At 39.4% G+C, this 14,044-nt stretch overlaps 1 protein-coding gene across 1 annotated transcript in view; it reads right to left on the bottom strand.

The window, feature by feature from the left end:
* Positions 1-946: 946 nt before the first annotated feature.
* mdfic (MyoD family inhibitor domain containing) overlaps positions 947-14,044 on the bottom strand; it is a 69,070-nt gene continuing 55,972 nt past the window's right edge. Inside the window, exon 5 of the mRNA XM_080191079.1 lies at positions 947-2,252. Coding sequence (XP_080047205.1) covers positions 2,002-2,252 — 251 coding nt within the window. The 3' untranslated portion in view covers positions 947-2,001. The remainder of the gene's footprint in view (positions 2,253-14,044) is intronic.

Raw genomic sequence — 14,044 nt, 5'->3', positions numbered from 1 at the left:
GCGTAGTTCTTGGCTGCTGCTGCTCCTCTTGATTTGTAAGTCTGAAGGGTAAACCCAGACACATTCTCATGCTTAGCAACTAAGGACAACAAAAAAAAATCAAGAACATTCCCTTCATCAACCCACGCTCAAAGTATCTCAAATCAGCCCAGTCAGCCTAAACCATTCCCAACAAAATCTTAGAAGCCTAAAGCAAATAACGGAGACAAACCTTAATTGGAGGTGATGATCCCGTGAAATATCAATCGAAAAATGGTCACCGACTGTTCCAGCCAGGATTTGCTCGGTGGTCTTAAGAAAGTGATAATTCAGGTGTGCGTGGACATCAATTTCACAAGGTACAAGACTCAAATCACCATATTTAAATGGACATTGTTTCAGGCAGCCACTTATAACGCACCTGGATCAAAATGACATCAGGTGCTTTTTCAGTAAGGAACACTGCCCGATAGAATTTGACTTTTTGGAACCTGCTTTGGGCTGCAGAAAAATACGTAACAATTCTGACCCCAATGATTCTACTATAATATTGATCATTCTTTACAAGACATTTTCTTCTTCATAATTAATTCAAATTTATACTTAACTGTTATTCAAAAGAATGCATATTCTGTCAGATTTCATGGTGCATATTTAATACTTACATAGATATGTCATGACCAAACATTTAATCTCAAACCATTATATTCCAATCTGGTATTTTCAGGATTTGAAATCAAATCCAATACTCAAATCACAGAATTGTTATATTTCCCACTTGATTCTGTTTGGTAGGGTCTGTGCGTACACCACTGTCAAGACTAAAAACATGCAAATAAAATCTTTAAAAAAAGTCTACCGTTAAGAAAAGAAAAGCAATGCGTAAAATTCAGAACATGATCAATAAGATCCAATGTGTCAACCAGGTTATTACATTCACACAGGGTTGAACAAAATATAACCAATGTTTAAATTGAGTCTAATTACTTTTATTTTTGTGTTGGTTGTTTTAGTACATGGCTTAGGCTAATGCTCTAATCTTTTAAAAAAATACAGAAAGCCATAAAAAATATATGTATCTGGTTTATCTCACAAAATAAGGCTACGTACAAATTCAAAGACAACATCTCTAACCTGCAATAATACAATTTGCTTTATCGATTTAATTTGATTCATTACTAATTGACACAGTAAGTTTTCAGAAATAAAACACAAAGAAATTAAAATCTTAAATTAATGAAGTAAAAGTGTATTTAAAACCCCTCCCATTTTCCCCATGCAGGTATGCTTAACCATGTTTTCAATTAAAAACTAACTCCAGAAAAATAAGCAGAGATGAATACTTGTAACAATCATTCCTATGTTTAGGATGCATCAAAACAATGGCTTTACACTGTCAAATCCATAACTTGTATTTAAACCAGACGTTTAAAGATTATGCTCTTAACAGTAGTTTACAGTAATATGCATATTTAATAATTTAAAGTAACATTTTAGTATAATCGGTAACCAAACGGACTCCTTAGTTTGAACCAAAAGCATTGAGAAAAGGTAAGGCTGAAGGTTGTGAACCTGGATTGTAAATCTGGTTAACCGCATAATACAAATTGGTTGAAAATGATCGTTATCACAAACAACATACAACATTAATGCATATAAAACTTTGCAGAGAAACAGCTTTAGTTTTCAAAACTGCACACAGACTAATGATGGACATTTACAATGTTCATGGCAACACGTTTGCCTATTAAAGCAACATTTGCAAACATTAATGAAGAACTTGTACTGCACGTTGTAAAACAAAAATAGCAATTCTATTGTCCACATTAGTAGAGATGATGTACATTTCCACAGAGATTTAAAACAAAAAAATCAATGTAGAAGTTAAGAGTGCAACTGTTTTGTCTTCATAATGTTCAACATAGCCACGTATTTTGGTACCTCCAGTCTTGGCAACAGTATGGGCATTATCTCCAGTTTATTCAGTTTTCTTTTGAAAAAAAGTAATGGTGCTTCAGGTGATCACGAAGGAAAGCAAATCCCACAACATTCCATGCAGATTTCCAAGCAGTCCGAGGACTCGCAGCAGGCATCCATAATGCCACAGTCCATGTCACATGGACAGTTACAATCATCCCCAAAGTCATCTGCTCCACAACAGCAGCAACAGTTTTCAGATGTACAGATACCACAGGAAGCTTGTCCCAGGATAATGTTGCAGAAGGTGACAAACTCACAGAATAGGCAGGTGAGAATGCAATGCACGCAACCATCTTCAAATGGGGAAAAAAGTAGATGGTAAGTGGGGGAAAAGAAGAAAGGGATAATATCACACAATAGCTAGGCAAAAGAGACAGTAAATCAAAACACACTGGTATGAAGGTATCTTCTGTTTAATAGTAACATCTTGGCCAGAATTTTGCCGTCCCGCTCGCCACAGAAATCAGAGCAGGCAGCGAGCAGGCCATGGAAAGGTCTGTTGACCTCGGGCGGGAATTTTCGGTTTCAGGGCGAACATGGATGAGAAATCCTGCTGATTATGACTATTGTACAACTGAAAAAAATACATTTTTTGAAAAATCTGCAACTAATATCAGTGTTGGTTAGTAAAAATACTGACATTTCTTGATATCTATTTCACCAACTTCACACTGGAGTGATTCCAATAGAGAAAGAAACTTAATAATCATTCTATTTTGTGTTCCATCCCCAAAAACAAATACTATGCCAGCAAACATCTGTCTGTGATAAGGGAGACTAAATGAAGCATTCAATGTCCTTTCATTTTTCCAAGAAACAATTTCAGGTTTTGGGTTCGAACTCACTGAACTTAATGTTCCAAAGGGCATGATCTAAAAAATACACTTGAATGTTACTTAAAGCCAAGTCCAGGCACCAGTATACAGGCTGCACAAAAGACCTACACTGAAATTTTCTGCATTCTTTTCAAAATGTTATATACTAGTTAACAAGTTTTGCTTAACTTATATCTAGATTAGAGTTGATCAGAATCCTATTTATAATTTTAAAGTGAATATACCATGCATTGTGAATGGTAAAGTCACTTGCATGCAACTAGTTGGGATCATAACACGTTACATACAAATAGAAGAGACAAAGCAGTTTTATTTCAAGAAATATGCAAAACATGTTTCCATTACCACTGTGAGAGTTCCAATAATTTATGTGAAAAAATAAACAATATTCTGCAATTGTATTCCACGCTGAGCAGTTGAGCTCTTTCCACTTGATTATCCAGTGTCACCATTGGGCAGCATGGTGGCACAGTGGTTAGCACTGTTGCCTCACAGCACAAGGGACCCGGGTTCAATTCCCAGCTTGGGTCGCTGTCTCTGTGGAGTCTGTACATTCTCCATGTGTGCTTGAGTTTCCTCCAGGTGCTCCAGTGTCCTCCCACAGTCAAAAGACATGCTGGTTAGGTGCATTAGCCACGCTGAATTCTCCATGTACCCAAACAGGCGCCGCAATGTGGCGACTAAAGGATTTTCAGTGTTAAAGTAAGTCTACTTGTGAGTCTAATAAATAAGCCTTAAACCACTCTTTCAACAGATATTCTACCATAAAAACATGCCTTCGATCCAACTAAGAGCACCATCTATCGCACCAGTCAAACATAATTCACATTTTCATAACAGCTATCTAATGGAGGACTTTAGATCGGTGCCAATTTTAGGCTAAAGTTTTCAATTGAGACCAATCAAGCTCGTTTCATGAAGGATCAATAGAGACTACAGGCAGAGCAAGTCTTCAGCTCACCTGACTAGACTCAATCTGAATTTATGCTCATCGGTGACTGTTTATTTTTATTAATGTACTATTTTTATTTTTCTTGCATTCAACCAGAATTTTTATACAAAGAGAGTTGTATAAGAAATGAAAATAGCATGCCACTTCTCAAGAACTGCACTAGCCAATTGCTTGGGATTTCTCCTAATCAACCAATGGAAATTTGACAAAAGATCTGCAGTACTCCATTTAATTGCTTGAATAAGGTTTCCCAATTTGCTCCAACCAATCGGGAGAAAGCCTGGCAATCGACATATCTGAATTGCTTGCAAGTAGATTTTAGTGCACAAATTGAGCAATGTGAAGATTGTTACCCAGTTTAATCTTTGAACTCTAATTTCTTGCTAACTGAAGAGAACAAATGCAAGGTTTTCCCTTAGTAGCTAATTTAAGGTTTGAACATGACATTAACATATCGTTAAACTCACTTATGCAACACAAACCGAGGGCCAGCTCTGACTTAGTTAGCTATGTTGGCAGAGTTCAGAGCACTCAACACAAATCTCCAGACACTAGATTGTCTCACAGCAAGAATTAAAGAGTGCAAAATCGAAGTCACAGACACAGTTGAGATCCTCAGCAGGGGTCTCCTCAAAGCTCAATGCAGCAATAGGCACAGCAATCACAACAGGAATTACAGACAGCAAGCTGACAAGAGCAAACCTGAAGGCGGCCAAGGGTGAGCTCGGCGTGGTGACAGAAGAGACAGGCCAGAACCAAAGAAGTGCAGCAGTCTGATGCAGAAAGGAAGGCTTGAATAAATAAAATAATTTCAGTAAAATAAGTAAACATAAAAGAACATGAAAAGAAGCACACTTGTTTAAATCTCAGTCCTAAATTTTTGGCTTTTGGTTTTTTAAAGAGATAAAATCTAATATACATGACAAGTAAAACAAACATTTGAATATTTAAACCAATTTGTGATCTAATACAAGGACAAAAGATACAAATCATCAGGCAAGAAGTCAAGTAGTGAATGTAACAACTAGATATTGTAAGTTTAAATTTATCATGCTTATAGTGTACGACCCAATAGCATTTCTGTAACTTGCTGGCCTCCTAATCAGAGGGTCACAAATTCAAGTCACTGCCTTGGTTGACAATCATCACTCACCTATCCTGATGGAGTAAGTGTTACCAGTTAATATTAGGATTTACAGATGAAGCACCATGAGGAATCTCCAAAAATAAAACAAAAAATCCAGTCAATACCAAAAAGATTAGAAGTTCATGTTAGCTAGCCACATCAAAACAAAACGCTCCCTTAAAAAAGAAAGCATGGTGGCTAAAAGCAACAAGGGTGGAGGGGCACTGGCACTTAATAGGAACACGCAAAATCAAATTGGTGTCGTTTATTTTGCCACTCACTGAAGACGCTGAAGAAATGATTGTTCCATTAAGTATCAAATCAAAATTGCGTAGATCATATGTTTAGTAAAGCATTTTATATTCTGTTACAATAGTATGCCTTCCATTTTCCTCTCCTGCTTCTACTTCACTGTCATAAGACACGTCAAATTAGCAATGCAAGCAAATGCATTGAGACTGCAGGACCTAATTTATATCAGAGTTTCTATAGCCAAAAAGGAGAATTTGTTCCATTAACCAAAGATCAACAGATGTGTGTTACATACTTGAAAATTAACCATTAAAATCAACAAACCGTCCCATAAATTGAGCAACATTCCAAATATTTTGATTCCAAATTGTGATGGGACAATTTTGTGCCAAGTCGGTTCTATTGTGGCACTCGATTTTCACCAGATATGGAGTGATTCACCAACAGATCCACCAGTGTCAGGTTATGTCCAGTTTGACTCTCCTTATTTGAGGAAGGACATGTTGGCACTGGCAGCAGTTCGGAGGAGGTTCACCAGGTTGATTCCAGAGTGAAGGAGTTAACGTACGAGAAGAGATTAAACAGTTTGGACTTGTACTCGCTGGAGTTTAGAAGGATGACAGGGGATCTGATCGAGGTATATAAAATTTTAAAAAGGGATTGGGAAAGTAAATGTGGACCAAATGCTTCCTCTTATGGGACAATTTAGAGCAAGAGGTCACAGGTTTAGGTCGAGGTGAGGAGGAACTGCAAAGGATGCTGAATCTGAGGAACCCGCTGCCCCATAACATGGTGGAGTCTGAATCGTTGAATGGTTTCAAGAGGGAGATATACATATTTCTAATTTAAAAAAAGGAAAGAGGGATATGGCAAACAGTTGGTGAGGTGGATTTGAGAGTAGATCTGATTGAATGGCAGAGCAGGTTCGAAGGGCTAAATTTGCTTACTTCTGCTCCTACGATCCTATGAGTGGATCTTACAAAGTTTCCACCCCAGAAAGAATTTTATGATAAAACACAAAATGAGATAAAGAATACAAGATAATCTATAGAAGTGTGTCATAAGTGGAAGAAGAAACATCATAAGGCACATTATTCTTCCCCGTCCCTAAAGCAACGTCCTGTTATGAAATGAGGTCTACATTTGAATGCACTTGGGGTCATATGCCTGTAAAAAGCAAATCAACAAACAGCAACAATTAGGTGAATTTTAACCCAATTCACGGCTGGGAAGCCCTCAGGTGGAGCGTTGGTTTTGTACCCCATTGAACATTACTCTGCATTAATTTTGATGAAGAATAAGATAAAGCAGTGAGTGAACTCAGTGGTCTTCCCAATCTCATCAGTTTCCTAATGGGCAGGTTATGCTAAATTACCTCCAATAGTTCTGCACTATTAGAAAGTGCTCAATTCTCTATTTCACTCAGCTGCAGGGCATTAGCAGCAAGAATACTAATCAGCTGCTAGATTTTCATTTTCACTGATATTGCCACCAGCGGGGCAAGCACATCATGACCATAACTGGGTTTCTGGGACCCCTCACTAGAGTACAATTTACAGCTATCTCTGGAGCACAAGACCACAGCCATGTTGTCTCCTACTTTTCACTTCAATGGCATAGGTCTTACACTATTGTTGATCATGTGCAAGAATAATAATTGTATGCAAGTTTTCATTGCAAAATAATTTTTAGCATTTCACCAAATGAGAAATGTTGCAAAGGTGCTGGTTACAGAAACTATTAACATATCTGTTATCTTTGTCATCTTTGGTATGTTACCAGCAAGTCTTTATTAACTACTTGTAACTATATACTTATATAAAGTAAAGGGTACAGGCATGGAGCTATCTCCTTCTCTAGGTCTTAATATGGCTCTGGCCAACATTATACAGAACCTAGCTCTAGGCCATGTGCTTTCTTGCATCACTGTGTGGGTTGTACTCCACTCAGTCCCACATTAACCCTGTGTATACCAAACCCTTCTATTACACCTCCTTCAAGTATTTATGCCAGGGATATAAAGTTATTCAAGTCTTATACTGTTATAAGTATTACGCATTCACTTTAGTTTTACAACTTTAATGCTATTCCAACAGTATTGCTATTACTGTATTAGCATTAACAACTGTTACAGAGAGTAGGGAGGTTAATTTAAACAGCACTACTTTCTCCTCTCACCACCCATCCGTAAACATTTGGTTTAATTCCCTCTAAGTGGTGGTATATTTGCCAACCTGTCGGTTTTGTGCAAACCAATTTTTAATTAAATAACCCCACTGCAAACTCAAGATAGGACAAACTCATGAGGTTAGTTTATTTGCACATAATAAAAAGGATCACCTCTCCACTCAAACCGAAGGACAGGGATAGAGAAAAGGAGGATTTGAGGTAGAGGGACCACAAAGGAAACAAACATTGGTTCATGTGGGTTCCAGAATTCAGGATCAAGTCCAAAGAAATATTTCTTCATGGAGGTCAATGGACTGAAAACCAATGCTGTATAATTCAGCTCTCTGGCAGTGTTGACTTCATATGAGATATATAGAGATGAATCAGTCTTGCAGCAATGGTGCAGAATTTCCAGTAGATGAGGGCCAGGTGTCCGCACCTCTCAAGCTGCTAGTCAGACGAGTAGACGGAGGCTTTGCAGTTCAGCAAGACTATATTACCTGTTTCACAAACCAGGGGCCCATGTCACATGACTCCCACCTCTCCACACTGCCTTTGACAAAGGATCTGTTCCCCTCATCTGGGTCCCCAAGATTGTTACATGTCTTAACCATTAAGAATGGAAGGGAAGGTTGTGGGGCCCTTTGTCTCAACAGTCGAGCAGACTCCTTTTGGCCAGCCTGGATTATGAATTGCTAATGGCCTTTGAATATCTGTTTTTGAATTTCTTTCAGGGATAATCATGCGCAAGTTTCCTCAATTGTATCAGGTGGCTTCTTTTGTTCAGAGTCACAGACAAACACAGATTCAGCTATTTTAGGTCTCTGTCCAGTTTGAAACTTTTAAAGAAAGCAATGAACATAAATGAATATTTTATTTAGAAAATACAGGTGGAGGTCTTAGCCCCTCCATGACATTCTCAGTACCCTATTTCCTCCACTTGAAGTACTTGAAGTCAAGAGGTTCAGGTAGTCTGGGGGCCTTAAAACATTTCCACATCTCATTTGCCATTCTGTTAATGGAGAGGTAGTCTCTGTTGGTTCTGGTTCTTGCCTTGGAATTTGGCTTTGCAGTTCAATATGCTTCTGTTCCTTTCTTCCCATTGCTTTCTTTTAATCCACTCCTGCTCGAGTTGGCTGTTGTGTTGCTCCATAGATAACGTTACTCTCAATTGTTTCGTGTGGTGGGCCAACATGGGTTCCTGCTTCTTGGCACCAATTTATCATCTTCCTCCATGTGGGCCATCTCAACACCCTCTGAGATTAAGGAAGAACATCCCTGTGGCCAGAAGAATATTGAGTGGTATGCTCAATTTTGTACTTTGTTGTCAATGGTGAGACACTGGTTGTCTCACCATTCCATGTGGTTGTGGCATGCTGGCTGTAAGTTGCTGTGTGCACAGTGGTTAGTGTTGACCAACTGTACCATCATAGTTGGAGGTAGAGGCTTCTCAGACTACTGGCCATTCTCTGCTACAACTTCCACTGGAGATGTTATGGTAATTTTATGGCGTTGTGTTGGTCTGCCCATGGGATGGTTTTCTGGAAGATAACGGATAAACATGGTCCACACAGGGAAAAGCATGAAGCTGAAATCAAAGTCTGGAAAGTCTTCAGAGTTAGAGCACTCAGGACCATGCTGTTCTGGCTGGCTAAGTGCAATGGCAATCATGACATCCGCTGGCATCTAGAGGAGATCCAAGGTGACACAGACATCCCTGCTCCGGAGAGCGAAAGGCTGGTTACGGATGACATACACTAGCTCACAGATTTGTTTGCTGCCCCATGTTGGTTTCTCTCCACTGACTGATTTTTCTCTTGGAAGAGTTTAATCCCTCCATGCTACCTTTCAACCACATTCTGTAATTTTGCTTGTGTCTACTGGTTTTGCAAGACCTCATGTTCTTTTAGTGAGGAAATCTATCTTCGCTTTTTTTTAAATTCACTTATGGGACATGGGTGTCGCTGGTTGGCCAGCATTTATTGCCCATTCCTAGTTGCCTGAGGGCAGTTGGGAGCCAACGACATTGCTGTGGCTCTGGAATCACATGTAGGCCAGACCAGGTAAGGATGAGAGATTTTCTTCCAGTGAACCAGATGGGTTTTTCTGACAACTGACAATGGCCTCATGGTCATCATTAGATTCTTAATTTCAGATTTTTTTTTGAGTGAATTCAAATTCCACCATCTGCCATGGTAGGATTCGAACCCAAGACCCCAAAACATTAATTGAGTTTCCAGATTAATAGTCTAACGACAATACCACTGGGCCTTTTCTCCCCTTCCTTGTCACTTATATTCTTGATTTTCATCTCTACTTTTTTGGCAATGCAATGATTTGCAAGATTCTTTCCAGACGCGCATCTGTTGCCTCTAGTGCTGCAACCTTTCTTTGTACCTCTTGGCTTCCTCCCAGAATACTAAAAATTTCTGAATCTTCCCCAGAAACTGATTTGTCAGTTAACTGAGTGAGATTAAATTAATTTTGTTCTGCTTCATAATACTACTGAGGACAAAATTCAGACCTGAGGAATACTTGGTGGTGTGAACATCCATCAACAGGCTTTCCTTTTCTCTCAAGTACTTCATCTCAAATTTTCTTGCAATTTACCAGAGTTTCACTGAGTTTTGAATCTGCTATCCTGCTACTCAGGTACTTTTTACTCTGTCACATTGACAAAAATGACCTATTACTTTTCAGCAATGTTTACTTTGAATATTGGGCAAGGCAGCTGACACTAACACTGGAATGAAGTTACTGCGAAAATCCCCGAGTTGCCACACTCCGGTGCCTGTTCCAGTGCACTGGAAGAAGAATTTAGCATGGCCAATGCATCTAACCAGCACATCTTTCAGACTGTGGGAGGAAACCGGAGTACCCAGCAGAAACCCACACATACATGGGGAGAACGTACAGACTCTGCAAAGACAGCAACCCAAGCTGGGAATTGAGTCTGCTTCCCTAGTGCTGACACAGGAGTGCTAATTGCTGTGCCATCCTAGAACCTGAGCCTGAAGGACTTGTCTTCTCAATCTGCATGTCATTGCTGTTAATTCTAATGTAGTTTTTTTCAAAATAGCGTTCAATGTCTTTTCCAAGGGCATATATTGATTTTTCAAAGTGTCTTACAGGGCAGCAATCCTTAGGCTCTGCACTCTCCTGCATATTCATCACAGCTGTTAATATTTCATCGAAGTTGGTTGAAGTCTCATTAATGCACTCTATTAGGATTACACCATTAGCAAGTTCACCAAACGAAAAAAAAGATATTCATAGAATCCCAGCAGTTTAGAGAAGGCCATTCAGCCTACCTGGCCTGCACCAACAACAATCCCACCCAGGTCCTATCCCTACTCATTTGCTCTGCTAATCCCCCTTTCAATCTAGACTTTTCAGATTGAGTTTAGGCTTGATGCACTCTGATAATTTAATTCCTCTCTCCCCATCCCTATTAAGGCTCCCAATCTTGGGCCTGGTTTAGCTTGGTTTGGTTTTAATTTTCTATCCATTACCCTTTATGTAACAAATGAACGTTTCTAATTCTTTTCAAGGCGGCTCTGCAGCTGCCATTTTTTTCTGCGATCGATAAAAAGGGCACTCTTTCTCAGGATTCCCGGCTGCTAGCTACTTCTGACCCTTCCCCATCACCACTGTCATGGTGTGAGCTACATCTCCAATATTGTTCCCACACCCCCCCCGCCCCACAAAGTGTTTAAAGTGCAGCTGGCGAACTCCACACTGTCTTCTTACTTACATTAAGACCTGCTAATTTCAGCAGGCTCCTATTGCACTGCTTGGGCAGCTTTTAGTCCTTATTAGCTGCACAGCAGTAGTTTTAGCAATCTGAGTTTCAAATCAAAGAAAAGCACGAGAAGGCAATTCATCCCCTCTCCCCCCCCAACAAATAGAGCTTGTTCCAGTTCTCTGGATTATAGTACGGCATTACTGTGAGACAAGGGGGTTCCCTGTGCTTGCCAGTTTTGCTGGACATCACAAATCATGGCAGTGCACTTACAGAAGAAGAATTTTAACAATGGCCATCTGGGTCAACGGGCACACCGTCTACCAACCTGACACACCAAGCGATGTAGCACTGCAAGTAATGAGGCATTTAAATAAAGTGCAGGCTTGCTGTTCAACGATTCGGATGGACACAAGCTTCTGAGAGCTGCGTCAGGTAATTATTATTTTCTCTTTTCAACTTGGAGGACAAACTCGGAGTCGGAGATTGGGATGAGCAACGGGTTTCATTCAAACAGTACTTTTGACAGAAGGAGTAAAAGGGGCTTCTCAGAATTGTCTGATGGCTGATCATTAGAAAGATTTAGCTCACCCTTGGTGGTGGGTGGGTATAGTTGCAGGTAAATCTCCTACAACTGGTCCTCAGTAAAACTGCCCAAATATTAAATATATGACTAGGAGCACTTAGAACTCTGGAAATCCAACAAAAAACAGAACAGGTCATGAATGTAGTTCTAGTATCTCTTCAAGACTGAGTCGATATTGCCGCAATCCAATAGCAAGTTAATTAGTCATTGTCCATAACAGACCAGAGGCACCACACTCTACTGGAGGCAGACAAGTGACATCAATCCACATCAAGTGTGAAAGTCTGCAAGTCTGCTTCCTTAATTTGCCCCACGAATTATAGCCAGTGCAGGGATTGTACCAGTCATGCAGGCTTCATTCTGTACTACACTCTAGCCATTTAGTCAACTGAGATAACTGACTCCCTTAACAAACAATGATTATAACATAAGCGAACAATTAACAGACAAAAGCCTAAACACATCATAATGCACTGGAACAGGGTACTTCAAATAATTCATTTACATAATTAAAAATCTGGCCAAAATTATTACACTTTAAATATTGTAATATGGAGAAACATGATTACACTAAACAAAACTACTCTCCAAGAAATATGCTGTTTTGCATATTCAGCACCTTTCTGGTTGAGATACTTGGGTGTTTATTGCTCTGGTACAGCTTTTGAAATGGAGTGCGACATTTTCCCTCTCAATTTGAAACAATTAGGCAAGCTGACACATCTTAAATGCACTTGAAAGCCAAGGTTTTCTTCTCCAGGGATATTCTATTTTCGATTCCTTTCCCCCTCATTTCATACATTCCCCCGATTACATGTAGATATGCAACCTGTACGAAGGAGATGTGCGCACATTTCAGTTCCATGTCAAATATATCTGCCCACCTTTTTTTAAAAAACATACACATCCTGGAAACTCTGTTTTTTGCAGAAACAGTTTCATATTTCAATTCATTTTCTGTCCCCCTAAATACCATTGAAACATTACAAAATCATATAAGCGGTGATAATGAGCTAATTCTGTCAATGAAGGCTAACACAGTCATGAAGGCTAACAGGCAGGGATGTTGTGTTTTTTTTAAAAAAATCACCCATTAGTATGCTGCTTCAAATAGAGTTCTCAACTCACTTCCTTTATGTCTTGTACATCCTGTTTTGATTTCCTGAAAAATTAGTTGCTCCCTAAAGTCTATTAATTATCGTTAATATAACTGACTGTTAGGCCCTGAAGGCAGAAGCAGTAATTGACTCATCAATTTATCTCCAGTTTCAGGTATTACCGAAGTTCAAGACATCGATTAAAATACTATAAATGCACTTTCTGGCTTCACTAAACCCAAAGTGATTTGAGAAGACAAAAAGTACATCAAAGACTGGAATGAACTGGCATTTCTGTGGTTAAATATGAATACAAGAAATATGTATTACTTCCTTGCTCCATTATAAAATGCAAATAAGGCACTGGTAAAATAAACTACTGGCTTTGGTTTAACTGAGAGAAATTCACAAGTATGAATAAATCACATTTTTATTCAATACAGATCAGAAACTGCGCAGACTATTCTCTGTTTAAATGCAAATTAGAGAAGGATCTAACTAAGCATTTGATGAATCCCCTACATTTTAAACCTAGCAAAGGAATCTAGTTCAGAGATTTTCATATTTATGCAATAGACATACAAGTCCCCTGCAGAGGTGAAAATAAAAAGTGAATAAACACCAAGTTACATTTCAAATAATGCACAGCACCATCAGATTGATGGCAGCTTCCAGTATAATTTGCTGATTGGCATGTACGGGGTTAAAAAAAGCATGTCACATCCCTCTCTGTATAGACAGCAGGTGCCTCTACTGCATTAGTGTTTCAGGTGGCAGTATCGAGTTCGTACTGCCCAGTTGATGCACTCCTTGCATTTGAAATGTTTAGACTTTGCAGGTACGACTGCAAGCAATCTTTAAATTATGTACGTGGAGGTGTTCCCCCCCACACCCCTCCCGTAGTCTCAGAGATCCTATGGTTTGAAACAGTGGATTCCTTTTCCCTTTATTCTTTCATGGGATGTGGGCATTACCAGCAAGGCAACATTTATTGTCTTCCCTAACTGCCCAACAAGTAGCTTGCATTTCAGAGAGTAGTTAAGAAATTGCTGTGGGTCTGGAGTCGCATATAGGCCAGACCAAGAAAGCTTGACTGATTTTCTTGTTGAAAGGACAAAGATGAGGAGAATTTGACTTTTTTTCCCCCCCAATTGTTGTGCAGCTTTGCAACTCCACTTCAGGTGGTGATGGAGGTGGTGGGGTGGGTGTGGAGGGATCATTGAATATTTTAAACTAAGGTTCCTTTTTGTTTGGGGGAGGGTGGTGTAGATGGGAATGTGAAATTTGAAACACAAACAAGATCAACCTTGATCTAGTTAAATGGC

This window comes from Carcharhinus amblyrhynchos, chromosome 6 (genome assembly GCF_965287045.1).
Source record: "Carcharhinus amblyrhynchos chromosome 6, sCarAmb.v2.hapA, whole genome shotgun sequence".
NCBI classification, from domain to species: Eukaryota; Metazoa; Chordata; class Chondrichthyes; order Carcharhiniformes; family Carcharhinidae; genus Carcharhinus; species Carcharhinus amblyrhynchos.
This window is presented reverse-complemented; position numbering and strand designations above follow the sequence as displayed.